The following is a 16,272-nucleotide window of genomic DNA, read 5'->3' as shown; positions in this document are numbered from 1 at the left end:
GACCCAAATCCACCTCATTGACCCTGAATGCATTCCACAGAAATCCTGCTGGCAAAGCAGCTGTAGGACTATGGACAGTATTGCCTTTCATGTAACCAAAAGTTGCATCTCTTCCTAGATGCTTGTGCTCATACATGTCACCGAAAGAGATTAAAATACGTTTGTTTATAGGCAAACATTGCACAGGTTTCCTGCTCACTTGGTCTCTGGCTGCCCCACAGAACTGAATTTTATGCTGCCTATCATGAGTTGCTGACTGACACAGCTGCCACAGAAATGAACCAAACCAAGGGCCCACCATCCTGGAAGCAACTGATCCAAGCACTGTGAATTGAGACATAAACAGAGGAAACGATAGCATGATCTTGGGGTACAGCCCCAAGTGAGGAGTCCTGGCCTTCTTATAACAACTACGCAGTATCTTGCCTTACTACAACAGCAGGCAGCACTTCAGATTTGGACCGGCTCCAGGCTCAGAGCTCCTCACCCTGGGCTTGTTGGTGACAAGCGGGGCTCCAGCCCAACGCGACAAACAACCTGAGCACTCTGGAACAAACAACTTGTTCTCAGCTGATAAGGACACTGGCCCATTTCCTCCTCTATCTTTTTTATGTTGTTTAGCTATCCCAGACATAGGAAGAGAAATAGCACAGTCTAATCTCTCGCACTCATACATTCTCCTCCGCGTAGAACAGACTATAAATAACACTCAGCAGCATGGCCCACCAGGAGCAGAGCTGAGAAAATCCCACCTGGAGCACCTGTAGCACTGCAGCCCCTACAGTTTTCTCTATCTACAGCATGGCTTCTCCCACCCATGCAAATAGTTTTCAGTCTCACTATCCAAAACCCTCAGCATCAGCCCATTTCTGATGCAGCCAGAAGCACTTATGCTTTGCACACACATACTCACCCACTCCCACACAAGAAAAAAATAAATACTGGACAGGAAAGGAAAAAATAATAATTAAAAAAACAGTTAATAGCCACCATAAATATGGCCAGTTCAGATTTAATCTGTTAAAATCCACATCCTTAGACCACCATTTGCCAGCTTCAGTATTTCAAGCTGGGCAACCTTCAGCCTCTTGCAGCCAAATAAAAGCAGCCTGGCTTTCAGACGTACTTAGCGATCGCTGAAGTCTGTGGGATCTGCAAGTGCTCAGCACTTGGAAACTGCCCTTCTTTTAAAAATATATGTGTATTTAAAGGTGTCTAACGTTAGAAGCCTAAATTTGAAAATTCAATCCCCAATTTTTATCACTCCCAAAAACTAACAACTCAGCCTACACCTTGCTGGACAGTCACCTAATATTCAGACTCGATTTTCTTGCTCACAGATTTCTGCTGATTTATTGCCAAGTGCTTTTGTATACAAGTTTCCCCTAAAGGCAGATTCAGCTGTGGTAGATTCTGAGTTAATTCATCAGTTTTTAGAGGATTCTTCACCTTTGCAATAAAACGCTCACCTTAGGCATAAAAGTTGTGCAAAAATTATACGTCTCTTTTGTCATGCACTTTAAGCAAAACTGCACTTAGAAGAATAGAGTGAGATTGTTCCAGACATTCTCTTATTATAACAAATAAGGACCAGACCCTAAGTAAGTGTCCTGAAGTCAGATTATAGCTAAGTGATACAATACAGTCCAAGTATCATCCTTGTCAACAGGATGGCAAATGACAAGTTGTACTCCCAATGCTCTGCAGATACTAAAAATATGAGGGACAGGCACAACATTATTTCTCAGTCAAAATACTTTAAACTGAACTCAGTAAAGGTCTTGAAGTTGCACTAAAATTGCCACATCATACAAAAAAAAACGTCTCTAGTGTTTGGTTTCCTTCATTCTTGATAAACAGGAGAGATCTTGCTCAGTGGTTCTCCAAGGCTCTTAGCACCTCTTTGTAAAGCATTAAGACACTTCTGTGGCATTAGAAACAAAGACAGCTTCTAGCCAGTTTTAAATGTTTTGTCTCAGCAAGTGTGATTAGATGTAGCACTTCCATCACACTGAAGTTCTGTGTTTCCTGATGAGTAACTGAACAGGGCCTTCGGGCACAGATTTAATAATGTTCCAGGCATCGTAATGCATGAGGCCAAGTAATGATTTTCCACTAACAGCAAGAATCTCATCTCCAGATTCTATGTTTCCAGCTTGCTCTGCAGCACCACCTACAAGCAAAACAGGAACAAAGTCAATATAAATAAAAAACTGCTTTCCACCGTGACAAACAGCAGCTAAGCCGTTCTTCTAGCAGTGGTGTCACTTATGCTCAGCTCAGCTCTTGCAATCTATTAGTAAGTTTTCTATAATGATAGTTCAACTTACAACACTGGCCACAATCAATCAGGGAGAGAAAAAGGACTGTGTTTACAGACATATATTAATGACCTTGAAAATTAAACATGTCCTTCCCTCTTAGAATCAATTTTGAGAGAAGAAAAAACAAATACATGCATGGAAATTGATAAACAATTCAGGAAACAGCACTTCCACCTTTTTTCCTTGATGAAGGAATGTATCACTCGAAATTAAGCCTGTACAAATGCTGAAAGCCCTCAGCTTCATTAGGTTTGAACTTCTCAAACCATTATGTACAATAATGCTGCTGTGATTTCATGCTTACAATAGCAGACAAGTCTAGGAAGCAACTGCGTCATCATAAGTAAATCAGATTGCTGAACAAGCACTTAGTAGTAGATGCAATCTCCAGACATTCTCAAGAGTATTTTTTTTCTAATGACTGCTTTGGTTACTAAGTGGTAACAGTCAGAGGATACATGCCTGTTTAAAAAATAAATAAGAAAAAAAGAAAACTGGGTTAATATCTGCTGTATTTTCATGTTTGCAGTACCTTTAAATATTCTTTTTACGAGCAAGGGCCTGTCTCCAGCAATAGAAGCTTTTCCACCATCGAGACTGAAGCCCAAGCCAGCAGAGGTTTTCAATAATTCAACACAGATGACATCATTCATGTCCAGGTTTGGATCTGCAACAGAATACACACAGCATCTTGTTATGCATTTAACAGTAAATTGCAGGTTGGGTTTGGTTGGGTTTGTTTTTTGCTGCAGTGACGAAGCCACTCAGAGTTCAGTCCATAGTGAAACTACAACATGTTGTCACCTTGCTTCTCAGAAGCATATGTGTAACATTGCTGCTGTGAAGGACTGACAGCACAGAACACAATATGTGCACAGACATTTTCATTTTGCATGGGCAACAAAAGTCCATCAAGGCACTGAAATTGAAGCTGAACTCAACAAAGATTTTAAATGTCAACAAAAGAATTGGAAAAAAATTGTGCAAGTGCTGTGGAGAGCACTTTCTTTTGTTTCCCATTCATTATCCAAGGAGTTGCACCTTTTCAAATAACAGCAATAAATAAAACTTACATTAAAAAAAAATATGCTCCATCCTCCTAAGAGAGAGTTTGTATGCACTCACTAGTGTGAATATTTGTTTCTGGTCTCACATCTACGGAAATAATCAGAGCTATCAGTCAGTAGGTGTATGCCGCTTCCTAAGTCTTAGATACGTTTAGAATGCAGTAAAACTGTAGTTGACATAAATTATGATTTTGTTTAGAAGGAAATAAGTCTATAGTTTTGGAAAACAGGACCCTCTTTGCCCTGCGTGAGTGTAAAAATTCTGCAGCCTGCAACATCACAAATGGCTGTTACGGTTACCTCAAACAACTCCAAAAATGTTATCTGAAACATCTGGAGATGAGCCTTGCCGCAAAGGATGGAGAGACACTCCTAATAAACCAACGCTGTTTGTGAGAGAACGCTGCCACCTAGCGCCGGCAGACCGCGCTCTACATGTGCCACTAAGATGTAAAAGGGATTCTGAAATCATTATGTGTAGTGCATCCAGGGGAGTAGTTACTGAAAGGATGATTCATCTACAGAGCGTTCCCTATTTCTTTAATCTGCGTTATAAAGCTGTACTACAGAATCCAGTGAAATTTTAAGACAATTAAAACTGCTACAGAAAAAGAAGAGCCAACAAAAAAATCCTCTAAAGGCTATGTCCAATGGGTTCGAAACAGGTGAGAAGCATCTCCTTTTCTGCCTTCTGCTCTGAGGTGTATGCCTGGTACTGCCTAGGGAGCAGGGGAAGCTGGATCATTGGGGCTGTCAGCAGTAGCCACTGCCCACTCCATCCCCTGCACTGCTGTGGGATGGGAGCAGGTCAGCGCTGTGCTCCTGGGGCAGCTGTACACACTCAGACAGTACAAAAGTTTAGTGCCTTAATTCTGCAAAAATTTGGGGTATTTTGAATGGACCTCTCAAGTGCATGGAATTGTTGCTTTGTTCCTAAGCAAGGCTTACTATTGTCACTGAGAGCTGCTTAAAACATTTACTCCTCATTTCCTATGGGATGGCTGCTCTGAAATCGACTTAGCTCCTTCTACCCATTTATTACAACACCAAAACCATTTTTGCTCTTTTTAGAGAAATAGTATAAAATCTGCTACTAGAGAACAAAGTAAAAGTTGGTCTCCACGGACAACAAGCTGTGATTTCATTTGTTGGGTTGCTTTTTTTTGTTGTTTGTTTTCTTGCTCTAACTAGTGTTACTACTTTAAAGAAATGTATTGTGGATCACAAGAATATACAGAATCACTAACTGTAACTGAAACTGGATTAGGTCCTACATATCCTTCTAGGCTTCTGTCTAGTTGTGACATTTCAAACAAAAATACAACAACATCAACCAAAAAAAGTCTGCATTTGGGCTCCAAAGTGAACAAATCAAATTTAGGAGTAATTTCATTTGCTCCCTCCAATTACATAAGGCACGGACTCTTTTAATCTAAAACACATGGACATTTTCCCCTTCAGTCTGCTCTGCAAAGGAATCCTTCCAAGTGCTCTTGGACAAAGATCATACCTGTTCCTATTTCCATGGAAACATCCTTTCCAGACCCCACACATTTTCTGCCAGTAGCTGATATCTCACGTCTGGAGGAATTGTTTGCTTTGTCTTTTTCCTTCTGGATGACAATGACCGCATATTTGTGCAGTCTTGCCTGATGGAGTGCATTCAGGACATCACCGTGGACCGAGTTTGCAAGAGATTTGCCATTGATTGACAGAACCAGATCTCCTCGCTGGATAGTCCCTTCTTGAGATGCCACTCCCTTGGAAAACACTCTGTGGACCTACAAGAAAAATTTTACCTTAGAGACACATTCAGTTCATAAGCACATGTAGTGAACATAGAGACCCCCACTATCAAAGTTCACAGCTGCTGCCCACTTCCTGGGTGTCAGGCACACAATACTTGCTCTTGTCATCAGCTTCAAATACAAAGTCTGTGTCACTGGACAAGAACTGCAGGTTGGGATGGGGGGGAGTGCATGCTGCTATTGCACGGTCAGCTCTATGCCAAAGACAACCAAAACCAGCTAGGGAATTTAGTGTCACTTATACACTTAGGTGCTTTCATTGACTTTCTCAGATGCCTTCAATGAACAGTAACTTCAAATAATACACTTCAAATAATTTCAACCTAACACTAATTTTGAATGATCCACAGGTTATCTAGACATCCATATTACAGCAAACTCACCAAGAATAGCACCGCACTGTGTTATACCCACTCCCCAAATTCCCAGTGACCGGAATCCAAAGCAGTTTTCAAATAGGCTTTGAAGCGATGCACAGTATTTGTGCACAAAAAGGCTCTGACTTACTGCTGCTATACAATATTTAATTGCTCCTCTTTATTTGTCTGATCAAGTACCATGTGAGTGGATGCAAAAGGACGATTTAATGGCTCAAAACACGTCTTTTCTAGAGGACATAAAATACTTCATTCAGGGTGGATTAAAGAAGAATAAACTCCAGTGAGCACAGCTGAGATTTATGTAGGTGCCACTGACGGAAAGGGACTGACAACACCAGCCACGACTTGTTATTTAAAGACTTGCCTACCAAGCACTGTGATTTATCAGCCAAAGCACCGTTTCCCATGCAATATGGTTCTAGGCACACTGGACAAAGGCTCAAGGCATTTGTGGACACCATCCTGCATGGCATGTTCTGTAGGAATTTCTCCACTTTATCCAAAACAACAGCTAGAGTCAGAAACCTTTTGACTCCTTCTCCCTCCTGCTGCAGGCCCTCTTTAGGTTGTGGAGTCTGGAGATAATCAAGACCTGCCTGGACACCAACTTGTGTGACCCGGTGTAGGGAACCTGCTTTGGCACGGGGGCTGGACTCGATGATCTCTGGAAGTCCCTTCCAACCCCTACAATTCTGTGATTCTGTGAAGCACCTGCTGCAACCAGGTTTACAAAGATAGTTTTCCAGCTAGCCCAAGCAAGCATCCAGAGCTGGAATCACTGCTTCAATGACAAATGTAGATATTCAAATGCAGGTAGTAAGTGGAATATGGAGGTCATGCCCAAAGCATCTGCTGCCTTCCTACACATGCCCAGACTCCTCAGGTTCTTCAAAGCTCATGAGGCTTTTCCATTTCTGCACCCAAGTGTGGGCAGAACAGCCTATCTGAGCAGCTCAGCACCCAGAGAGACAGGGAACGCAATCTTGGTAGCCAAAGAAGTGGAGCTTGTCCCTAAACTAAAAAGCTTGTCCATGTTCTGATTCAGAGACCACTAAATGTACAATACATTTATTTATACTGGTCATAGAGCAAATACCAGAACACTCCTACTTGAGTTCCTGCACCCTCCAAAGATGAGGACATACCCTTCTGGTCTCTGTACTTAATGTTTCGCTCTCTTACGATCCACTCTCTTACGATTCTGTCTCTTCCAAGGACAGAATTTAAAATCACATCCTGTGCAAATAAATTGTCACATGGGACATTGTCATTTGGCATTTTTCTATCTCACTGAACTCTTTTTGAACAGTATTTCAACTTTTTAGTATCTTTTGCTTAAAAATTGCTCAATGTCACACAACATTCTTGGTTCATAATGCTGCATAAAATGCTCTTTAGAAAAAAAAAAAAAAAAAAAGGAAAAAAAACCCCTCACTTACTGACATACTGACACTTACTGACATCCAACAGCTTTTACTAACAGTAAAGCAGATCAGTGAAGGGGAATCCAGAATGTTTGCTCAGGTCTGAAACAGTCGCTCTCAGGATTTGCCAAAAACTTCACTTTTTTTTGCTGCACAAAATTTCCTTTCAAAGGCTGGAAATACAGATTTCTTTTAAAAGGCTGTATGCATGCAAAGTTTTACTCATATGCATAGCATTCTGACTACCCAGTAGCACAGCAGTTACACTTTCAAAGACTGAAAACATAATTGGCATCCATCTCCATAATGAAAATTACGGCAAACACTCCCTTCGATTTCAGTCACAGACAGCATGCAGCTGCCTCTGAGACACACTGTTTTAAGACTTGCAGCGAGTCTTGATAAATGAGCACTTGATCTAATCACCAGCATGCTTTAAAACGAGCTTTGCAAAAAGATGACTTGCAGTCATCACTTACTGTGACTGATTTCTGTTCCAGATCTATTCCTCCAGCAACACTAAATCCCAGGCCAGCTCCTTCTTCTTTACTCAGGACTACAAAGTATGCATCTTCTTTGCTCTGGCAGGAAAATGGGGGCAAAGTGGTAAGAGAATAAAGAGAAAAATAAAAGCAAAGATCAAGACCAAGTTCCTGCACAAATCACAAACTTCCAGTACTCTCAGATTATGGCAAGAGAAAAAAAAAAAAAAAAAAAAAAAAAAGCTCAAGAAATTCAAACATTAATTGAGACATGAAATACATTTATATTTCTGCTACGGATAAGTAGCAGCTCTGTGCGAAAACTCAGGTGACAGCAGAGATTTCTTCAGTCAGTCAAAGGTTAGAACGCAGTCAAAATTAGGGTATAGAAGGGTATTACACTTTGGGCAGCCTCGCTTTCAAAATCAACTTCACGTTGCTGGATGTTTTGCAGGATAACTGGACACTTCCCATACATCTTTCAGGACCAAACACTGTATTTTCTATGTTATTACAAACACTTCTATCCTATTTCTCCTTTCTCTTGAAAGGCAGTTATGGCAGCTGCATCAACCTCTTCTCAGCAGTGCTGGGCAATCTTGCAAGGAGCAATGATTACAAATTGCAGCTTGGAAGATTCAGTGGTACAGCTATTTCACTTCTGAGGTGGAAGTAATGAATCCATTAGTGATCGAAACAGGCCTATGCTGTGCTGTAGCAGAAAGGAGAACACAACACAGAAAAGGAAATGGCACTGGTCTGCACCAGGATTGAACTGGGCTCCAGATCAGCAAGAAGGTGTGAAGTCGAGTTCTTTGAAGTAATGAGCTGCTACCAAAATGCAGATTTTGCATTGAGAGAGAAGCAGTTCTGTCCAACAAGTCTGGTGCCATTTTCTGAATGGTTATTAGGACAAAAACAGATACTGTTACAGATGCTCTATTTTGCAATAGAAGGGAAACTGCTTGTGGGGCAGAGCACCAGAAGCAGGTAGTGGAAAGCAGGACTCTCATCTTTTTCCTGGGAACCTATCCAACATTAAACATTTCCAGAAGCTGCCAACACTAAAATTAATGGCACATCATTAGAAGCAAACTTCTTAATCTATTTACCATTAAATGACATATTCAACTCACTAAATCAAACATTTTAACTCAGTGCTTGCCTTTAATTTCAGTGCAGAAAGCACAGGGAATCGCAGATTATTTCTGCTGAGTGGTGAAACAATATGAATTCTTGGCCTCTGTGTGTGCATTTTGCCAAGTAATGGTCAAGGAAGATTTTCTGCATTAGAGGCATCTCTGCAAAGCACATGAGAAATTGATGCCCCCCTGCTTCACACCACTGATCCACGGGGGCACAGAAAGAGAAGAGCAGTCAGGGATGAACACATTAACCTACAACCTTTTGTAGCTGTCAAGACCTTCCTCACTCATACTCAAACAAGAACAGCTTTACATTAGCCTGGATACAACAGTGAGTCAGATATCTAGCTTAGCTTCCTTCAACAAAGTGCTCCGAGGGTAACAAACAGTTGTATCTTTGACCATTACGTATTAAAGCATTTTTGTTTAAGACGTCATGTTCTTTTCTACCCTTTCCCTCCCTCACACTGGTGTGCCTTCGCCTGGAATACTGGGTGCAGTTCTGGGCTCACAATTTAAAAAGGAGGTCAAGATGCTTGAAAGCATCCACAGGAGGGCAACAAAGCTGCTCCAGGGGAGGTTCAAACTGGGGATTAGGAAAAACTGCTCTATTGCGAGGGTGGCCAAATACTGGAATAGGCTTACTAGAGAGGTGGTTGATGTCCCGTACTTGCCTGTGTTTAAACAGCATTTGGATAATGCCCTTAAATTATATGTTTTAAGTAGTGGTCTGACAGTTGGAACTCAGTCTTTGTAGGTCCCTTCCAACTAAAACTATTCTATACTGTAACTTCATCTGCTTACACTTTCAGAAGTGTTACAGGGTTGTGTGATGACCACATGCCTCAGGACAGTCAGCAAGACTAACTGAACTCTGGTTTCCCATTCTCAAACATGTGCCTTTCCTCCTTGCCCAGCCCTCAAGTGAGTCCTTATTAGCATGTGTAAAACTGGGCAACAGATCAGTCTATTCCTTTACCTGGCTGCATAGTGGAAGCACAAAACCTAGAGTGATGTGTTGGGCTTTGAGAAGAGTCAGTACAATCAGACATCTGAGAAGTAAGTCAACACAAAGTAGCTCCATACAGTTTGCAGGCAAGCTATTGCCTCAGAATTTCTAAGGAACTTGCCCAGACTTACAGAAGAAACGAGCAATGTCACATAAAAGAACTAAAATCTTTAGCCTCTCCATTTAGCCTGTTCATCAGATGACCAAAGATCTGATTTTTAAAATATGTATTATTAGCATTTACTGAACACCAGGAGTAAATTCAGAACCACCCAGAGCATAAGATAATGATAAACTCTTCCTGGAGAAGCTCCCTCTGAATCAGACAGTCTACATCATTTTTCAGCAATTGCGTAAGTATGAAGAATCGTCCTATTGTACAATTAAACCCACCAATTGACTAGCATAACATTTTCCAGCATGTGTGCCATACTGGGCTTAAATATGGATAAGAAACTATGCAGACAAGGAGTGCATTCCAAAAAGCATTTACTTTTATAAATATTCGAGTTCTCAGATTTTGAGAAGTGGCATAAATAAGTAATGTCTCCAATACTCCATATAAAATACTTTAAAGAACACTTAATTACTTTCGTCCAGAAGTACAATCCAATCCTAAATTCTTCGGTAAACCTATCAAACTGTCTTGGCTCACAAACCTCTTGGGATTTGCAAGCTTTAGTTATGCTGTCCTTGGAAGGAGGTAAAGCTGGGTATTTTGGGGAGGTCTTGTTCCCTTCAGTCCATTCTATACTCTGTGAGTTAAGTCTGAGAAATACTCTAAATGCAGCTCAGCCAGCAGTTATGCAGACCAGATGGCAGTTTTCCCTCTAGTGCTGTCATTATTTTATCAACTTCAGCTCTGATTCAAAAAGGATGTGGACATATCCCAAAAACACACACACTGCAAAGAGGGAAAAGGACACCCTGGCAATCATTTCATTTCAGAGGCCTTCTTCATACATCTAAATAATGAAGGTTACCTCGGTGCAACACGTTTCCACAGAAAAGAGCAAAATGTGCACAGTGGTCTCTTGCAAGTCCTCCATCAGATGCTTTTTGGCACTCTAAGCCACCAGTGTCTGTGATCTTGGCTTCTTAAAAGAAGTGTTTGCTTCCAGAAAGGAACAGAGTTTCCCCCGTGTGGTGGGTAAAATGGATTTGACTACGATGGCTGGTGGAAAGTTAAATTCTGATGTGCAATTATTGGCAAACCAAGGAGGTTCTCAGCTTAAACAATGACTGGAGCCATTCTTCCTCACTTAAAACGTCTTATTGTGGTTCTTAACTGCTTTCACACTGGACAAACAAGATCCTTTTTTATCCAGAACCTACCAAAATATATTCAGGGTTTATAGTAAGCATTCAAAAACCAGCAGTAGTAAAACCACCATCAACCATAACCTACTGCAGGATGACTGGAGGAACTCTGGAAGGGATTTTATAGGCCATTAAGAAAACCCCTAGAAAAACTGCCAATAGTTTAGCTTCATCTTCTGGTTATTACCTTCACTTGTGCTTTGACTTCCTGGAGCATAGAAGCAATGTCACATTTTGGTATCAGAGCTGACAAAACAGACTGCAATTTTTGCTGGTCCAGGTTTGAGATGAGCAGCTGATCCAGGCTAAAACAAAACAAAACAAAACAAAACAGGAAAAAAAAAGTGTATTTCTAGACTGTGTAGATATATTTCAAGCACATAGTAAAATTTGCATTAGGGTAAGAAACAAAAGGGCAGCTCAACAGCAAACAGAAATCTTGAGCATGGATAAGAAATGGTATTAGCTGGGAGAATGAGAAGGCAGAAAGAAGACAATTTACAACAGCTCTGAAAATCAGCCCCCACTCAACTCCCCCCTACTTCCCAATGATTTTTGCAACAGACATTAACAAAACCAGGCAGACAGCTATTTCTGAAGTCTACACACTTTTTAGGGCAGACAACAAGCTTGTCTGTCATCCCTCCAGGGTGGGCAGGAGGCAGTGACTGCTGCATCATAACATGCCAAATAACAACCAAAAGAACAGCTAGAAGGGTCACATGAAATGAGCTCAACCCTGCCAGGATAAAGCATCCCATCCCATACTGAAGAGCAGCTGCAGCCAAACAGCACTGCAGCAGCTCTGAAATGCAGCAGAGCAAGAAAGAGTAAAGGAATTGGTGTAAGGGCCAAAGCTGAAATGCGCTTTCATCAGGAGAGGCTTGCAGGGATGAAATAAAATACTGCAGAAAAGACGGCTGACAGAAACAGCAAACACCGACCTGAGGGACCAGCTGTTTCCCAGGTGCTCTGCATCTGGAGAGCCACCATGGGGTGAGTCGTCATCTGAGGCCGACCCCGGTGTCCCCGAGCTGCTGTCCTGAGGGCTGCCGCTGCCCATCTCCCCTGCCTTGGTAGGGCTGTCCTGGCTTGACAAGACAGAGGATCTCCGGGGAGTGATTTCCAGCTCTGTTTTGAAGCAGGCAGGCTGCGGCGGCCCTGAGAAGCCCTCACCACATAGCTTGTCCAGGTCAGGCATGCTGAGTGCCCTCAGCTCCCGCAGCCTGGAGCGGGACAGCGGCAGCCGGCCCAGAACTCGGCTGCGCCGCACCTGCGAGGCCACAGGGGGAAAAGGAGACTGGTCCGCCCCAGTGCTGCACTCCTCACCCCTCTGGGGCTTTCCTTCCTTCGTGACACCCTCCACTGCACGTGTCGGCTCTGTGCTTATGGGTGACTTGGCCACAGTGTCAGCTGGCATCGGCGTGCTGCCGTAGGAGCTCAAGCTGCGCCGCAAAGCACGAGGCGTGTCAGCAGGGCTGGATGCAGTGGCCATCCCACTGCATGACCTCCTGCCGAGTTGGGACCGCGTGGCCGAGTGGATATCGATGGCCTTCACAATGGGCCGGTCGAAATTTGCCAGGTTTTCAAAGGATTTGATCCTTTGTTTGACAGAAAAGGATGAGGTAGGTTCGTGTGGCCAGTTCAGCTCGTAGTAGTAGTAATTCCTCCTGAAACTCCTCAGTTTGTCAGTGGCAGGGTAAGTAACATCACTGGCGGAGGGGGACGTGTCATGCATCCTCTGGGAGCTTTTGGAGCTGTATACCTGCTCCTTCCCACTCTGGCCATTTGGCAGGCTGAGATGCACCATCTGTAACGGACCCATCACCGCCTGGGGACATTTTTTGTCTGCAGCATGGCCCTGGGGACCTTGTGCAGGCTGAAGCTCCACAGCATGGCAGCTCTCCCTTAAGTGACCAGATAACTGGGCTGGCATTGAGTATGTCCTTGTCACAGGTTTTGACAAGCCACAGAGATTTCTGTCTCTGGCAATATCTACTTTTGAAAAATACGCTGTGGTCCCCATCTCTTCAGTCAGTTGATGCATCTCTGTGTTCACCTCTTCATTTTTCTCCAGCAATGGCAGCTGCAAAAATGGTGCTGGTGAGGAAGAGGCAGAAGATGAGGAAGATGAGGAGGAGGAAGAGGAGGAGGAGGAGGAAAGCTTCACCTCAATGAAACTACGCTGAATCTCCTGCCCTTCTTGCTGCTCCAGCTGAACTGCAGGAGACCTCAGTGAAGAAGAGCCTACAGCTGACGCTCCAACATTTTGCAAATCTAACTGCCTAATGTCATCTGCACTATAGATGCTCTTCATTGTGTTCAGGTTCATTCCAGAGTTCTCAATTCTCCCTTTCACATATTCAACTCTTGTTTCCCCTTGAGTGGATGAAGCAACTTTGGATTGTCCGTCTCTTGCTCTGAAATCATCCACCTTAACACTCTTACCCTGAGACACTGCAGGCTGCATGGAAGCTTGCTTTTCTTTTGGCTTTCCCCATGCCTGCTGCAGATCTGTTAGCTGCCCACACCCACCACAGTTCATTTCACTGCATGCTGCGGGGCTGCTGGTGCCATTCAGGGCAGGCAGAAGTGAATCTTCAGAAATGACCAGAGATGGTTTATTTTCCAGCTCAGATTTCAGAGTCTTTGAGGCTGCTGAAATGCTCTTGCTCAGATCTGGATTTGTAGATGAGTTACGGGGTAACAGTGCTTTCTTCCCCAAAAGTTTGGGAGACAGCTGTGGAGAAATAGAAGTCCTTTTCTGATCAGCCCCACTGACTTTGGTAAGATTAACACTGGAAGAATCTGAATTTGTCTTTGCTTTGCTTTTGATAGTGAAACCTTTTAGCTTTGGACCTCCTTTGGCCTTCTGGTTATTTAAAAGGGTTTCCATTATACTTTTTTGTGCTATTCCCTTAGACTCCTGGCAAGATTTTTTCTGTGAAGATGGGCTGTGTGGTACTACAGCTTCTTTGCTGTGATTTGTGCTCGAGCTTTGGATTTTTCCATTTGAAGTTCTTCCTGAAGTCACACAGTTAGTTTTCTCATTTTTCCCTGGCAAGTCATGAGTTGTATTAGCCTTTGGATCTTTAGATCGGGAGGGAAAGGGAGACCTGAGTGATACTGCTCTTGCTGATGTTGCATTCACATGATTGCTGTCTACTTTAGACAAGCTGGACATATTGTTGGTTTCTTTCTTTGCTAAGCAATAGCTAACACTGTGATTACAGTCATCAACCACTGTTTCACTTTCAGATTTGGATCTCTGTTGGTCATGACATCCTTCTTTCTCAAGCAAGCTGTTCTCCAAGCCACTGACATTTCCAGCAGAGCAAAAGCCACCTTTTTTGCAATGCAGAGACCCTTTCTCTTCAACAGACTCACAGCATTTTATGTGTCCATTACTGATCCCCAGACCCACTTGCTCTTCTGCACTTAAGGCACCATTGTTATGGAATGTGTAAACTTCAGGGACATCAACCGAATTCTTTAGGATGTTATTTTCTGGCAGAAAGATTGAGGAAGGAGAACACAGGGAAGCAGAGAAGACTTTTGAACATGGTGAGGGACACAAACTGGGACCACTGCAGTCTTCCAAGCCCAGTTTGCTGACTCTTGACTCCAGTGACCCACACATTGCACAATCCTCAGTTTGCAAAACTTTGCCACCACAGTGATGTGGTGGTGCCAGAGAGGATGAGCTTGTCACAGATGTGAGATGCTGCTCCTGAGAAGGCTTTTGCAGCTCATCGTTCATGCAACAAATCTCAATTTGCTCATCATCTGACTCCAATACAGTACAGACTGCTGGGAGATTAGCAGCAGCGCACGGCCCAAGCAACACGTCACTAGCACTATCAAATGTTTCTGTGACAGACTCTGCATCTGAGTGAGAATCTTCTGCAGCCCCATACATGGACTTTGGAAACACGTCACTTCCCTTACCGTCTGGACAGCTTGCTGCAGGCAACTCATCCTCACTTAAACTGCTAAAATTCCTAGAATAGTTATTTAAAGAGTTTTTATTCACAGTAAAAAGTTTTCCTGTGTTAATAGAATCCAACACAGACAGCCCCAAAACCCCTTGTGCATTCGCTGTGCAATTCATAGTCTTCTCCAGCAGCTCCTCCTTGCCCCGACGTGGCTCAGAACCAGGGCAGCCTTCATCAGTCCCACAGCAGCACATGGTGGTGGACTCATCTCGGAAGGGGCTCTCTGCTCGCGACGGGGTGCGCGAAGCCCTGCTCTCAGGAGCACCCATTTGGTTGAGCAAGTCATCAATATCGGTGACAGGCATGCCATCCCCGGCATGGCTGCTCTTTGTGGTACCTCTCTCCACATCTTCCGTCACGGCATCAGGTGGCAGTGTCATTCTCTGTACTGCACAGCCACCACCAGCATTTTGCAAACCTGCTCCTTCTTGTTTCCCAGCACTCAGTTCTTCTTCAGCTGAGAGGGTGCTGCTGACATCAGCTTGACTTTGAGTGTCTACTGCTGGAGACAGGATGAGGTTTGTAAATCTGCTGACAGCTGCATCATGATTTAAAAGAAATAAGAATAAAAAAAAAGAAATACAAATTCTATCAGATGTAGGAAGTGATATCAAAAACACCACGATTTATTATAAAAATAGACATCCATGTACTCAGACTAGATTTTTCCTTCTTCCTTGCACTCCTCCTCTTTTATAATCATGTTTACAACAACTCCAATTTATCATAACCCCGCGTATTTGAGTAGCATGCAGGAAGGAAGAACCCTCCCATCCAGGCCGAGCAGTCATAATCTGTTTAACTCTCATCTTTGAGATTTAAACAGTCAAGCAGCCAGCTACCAAAGTGTCACTGTGCAAGAAGTCAGGCTGAGCAGTGCTGTTTCTCATTGCTTTTTTGATTGAAAACACCTCCAATTGCTTGCACAGCGTATACAAAGCCCTGCCACAGCAACCAAAGGTGAGCAGGTAACAGCAACAAGCAGTGCGTCACCTTCACTCTGATCCTCCTGACTCTCCTGCAGGTGCTTAATGTGACATGCATGGGTGATGTTACACATGCATTAAGCACATTGGCTTTGTGAGACTTCTGGCACAGACCTTTCTTCTCTTACAATATATCTTTACATACTCCTGGGCAACACACTGAGCGCCATGCCACTGCTGCACTTTAATATGTACCAGTTCACCCATAGCCCCAGTTCCTTAATTTTCACCAGTTCACCCCCAATATTTGCTTGTACCTTCCTTCATTGCTTCTGGGACACAAATCCATGTCTAAGTTGTCTTCCCAAGACTGGTTACTACCAGATGAGACT

General features: G+C 43.2%; 1 protein-coding gene across 1 annotated transcript in view; it reads right to left on the bottom strand.

The window, feature by feature from the left end:
• Window positions 1-2,006: 2,006 nt before the first annotated feature.
• Window positions 2,007-16,272, bottom strand: part of PDZD2 (PDZ domain containing 2) — a gene marked incomplete at its 3' end in the record, with an annotated part of 132,824 nt that continues 118,558 nt past the window's right edge. Inside the window, exons 19-24 of the mRNA XM_079548726.1 lie at window positions 11,904-15,492; window positions 11,147-11,264; window positions 7,483-7,584; window positions 4,902-5,172; window positions 2,857-2,991; window positions 2,007-2,173 (exon numbers count right to left, since the gene is read on the bottom strand). Of these exons, the coding sequence (XP_079404852.1) occupies window positions 2,007-2,173; window positions 2,857-2,991; window positions 4,902-5,172; window positions 7,483-7,584; window positions 11,147-11,264; window positions 11,904-15,492 (4,382 nt within the window). The remainder of the gene's footprint in view (window positions 2,174-2,856; window positions 2,992-4,901; window positions 5,173-7,482; window positions 7,585-11,146; window positions 11,265-11,903; window positions 15,493-16,272) is intronic.

Source organism: Tetrao urogallus (assembly GCF_951394365.1).
Source record: "Tetrao urogallus genome assembly, chromosome: Z".
Classification (NCBI taxonomy): domain Eukaryota; kingdom Metazoa; phylum Chordata; class Aves; order Galliformes; family Phasianidae; genus Tetrao; species Tetrao urogallus.
Note: the sequence above shows the minus strand (reverse complement) of the source record. Positions and strands in the feature narration are given on the sequence as shown.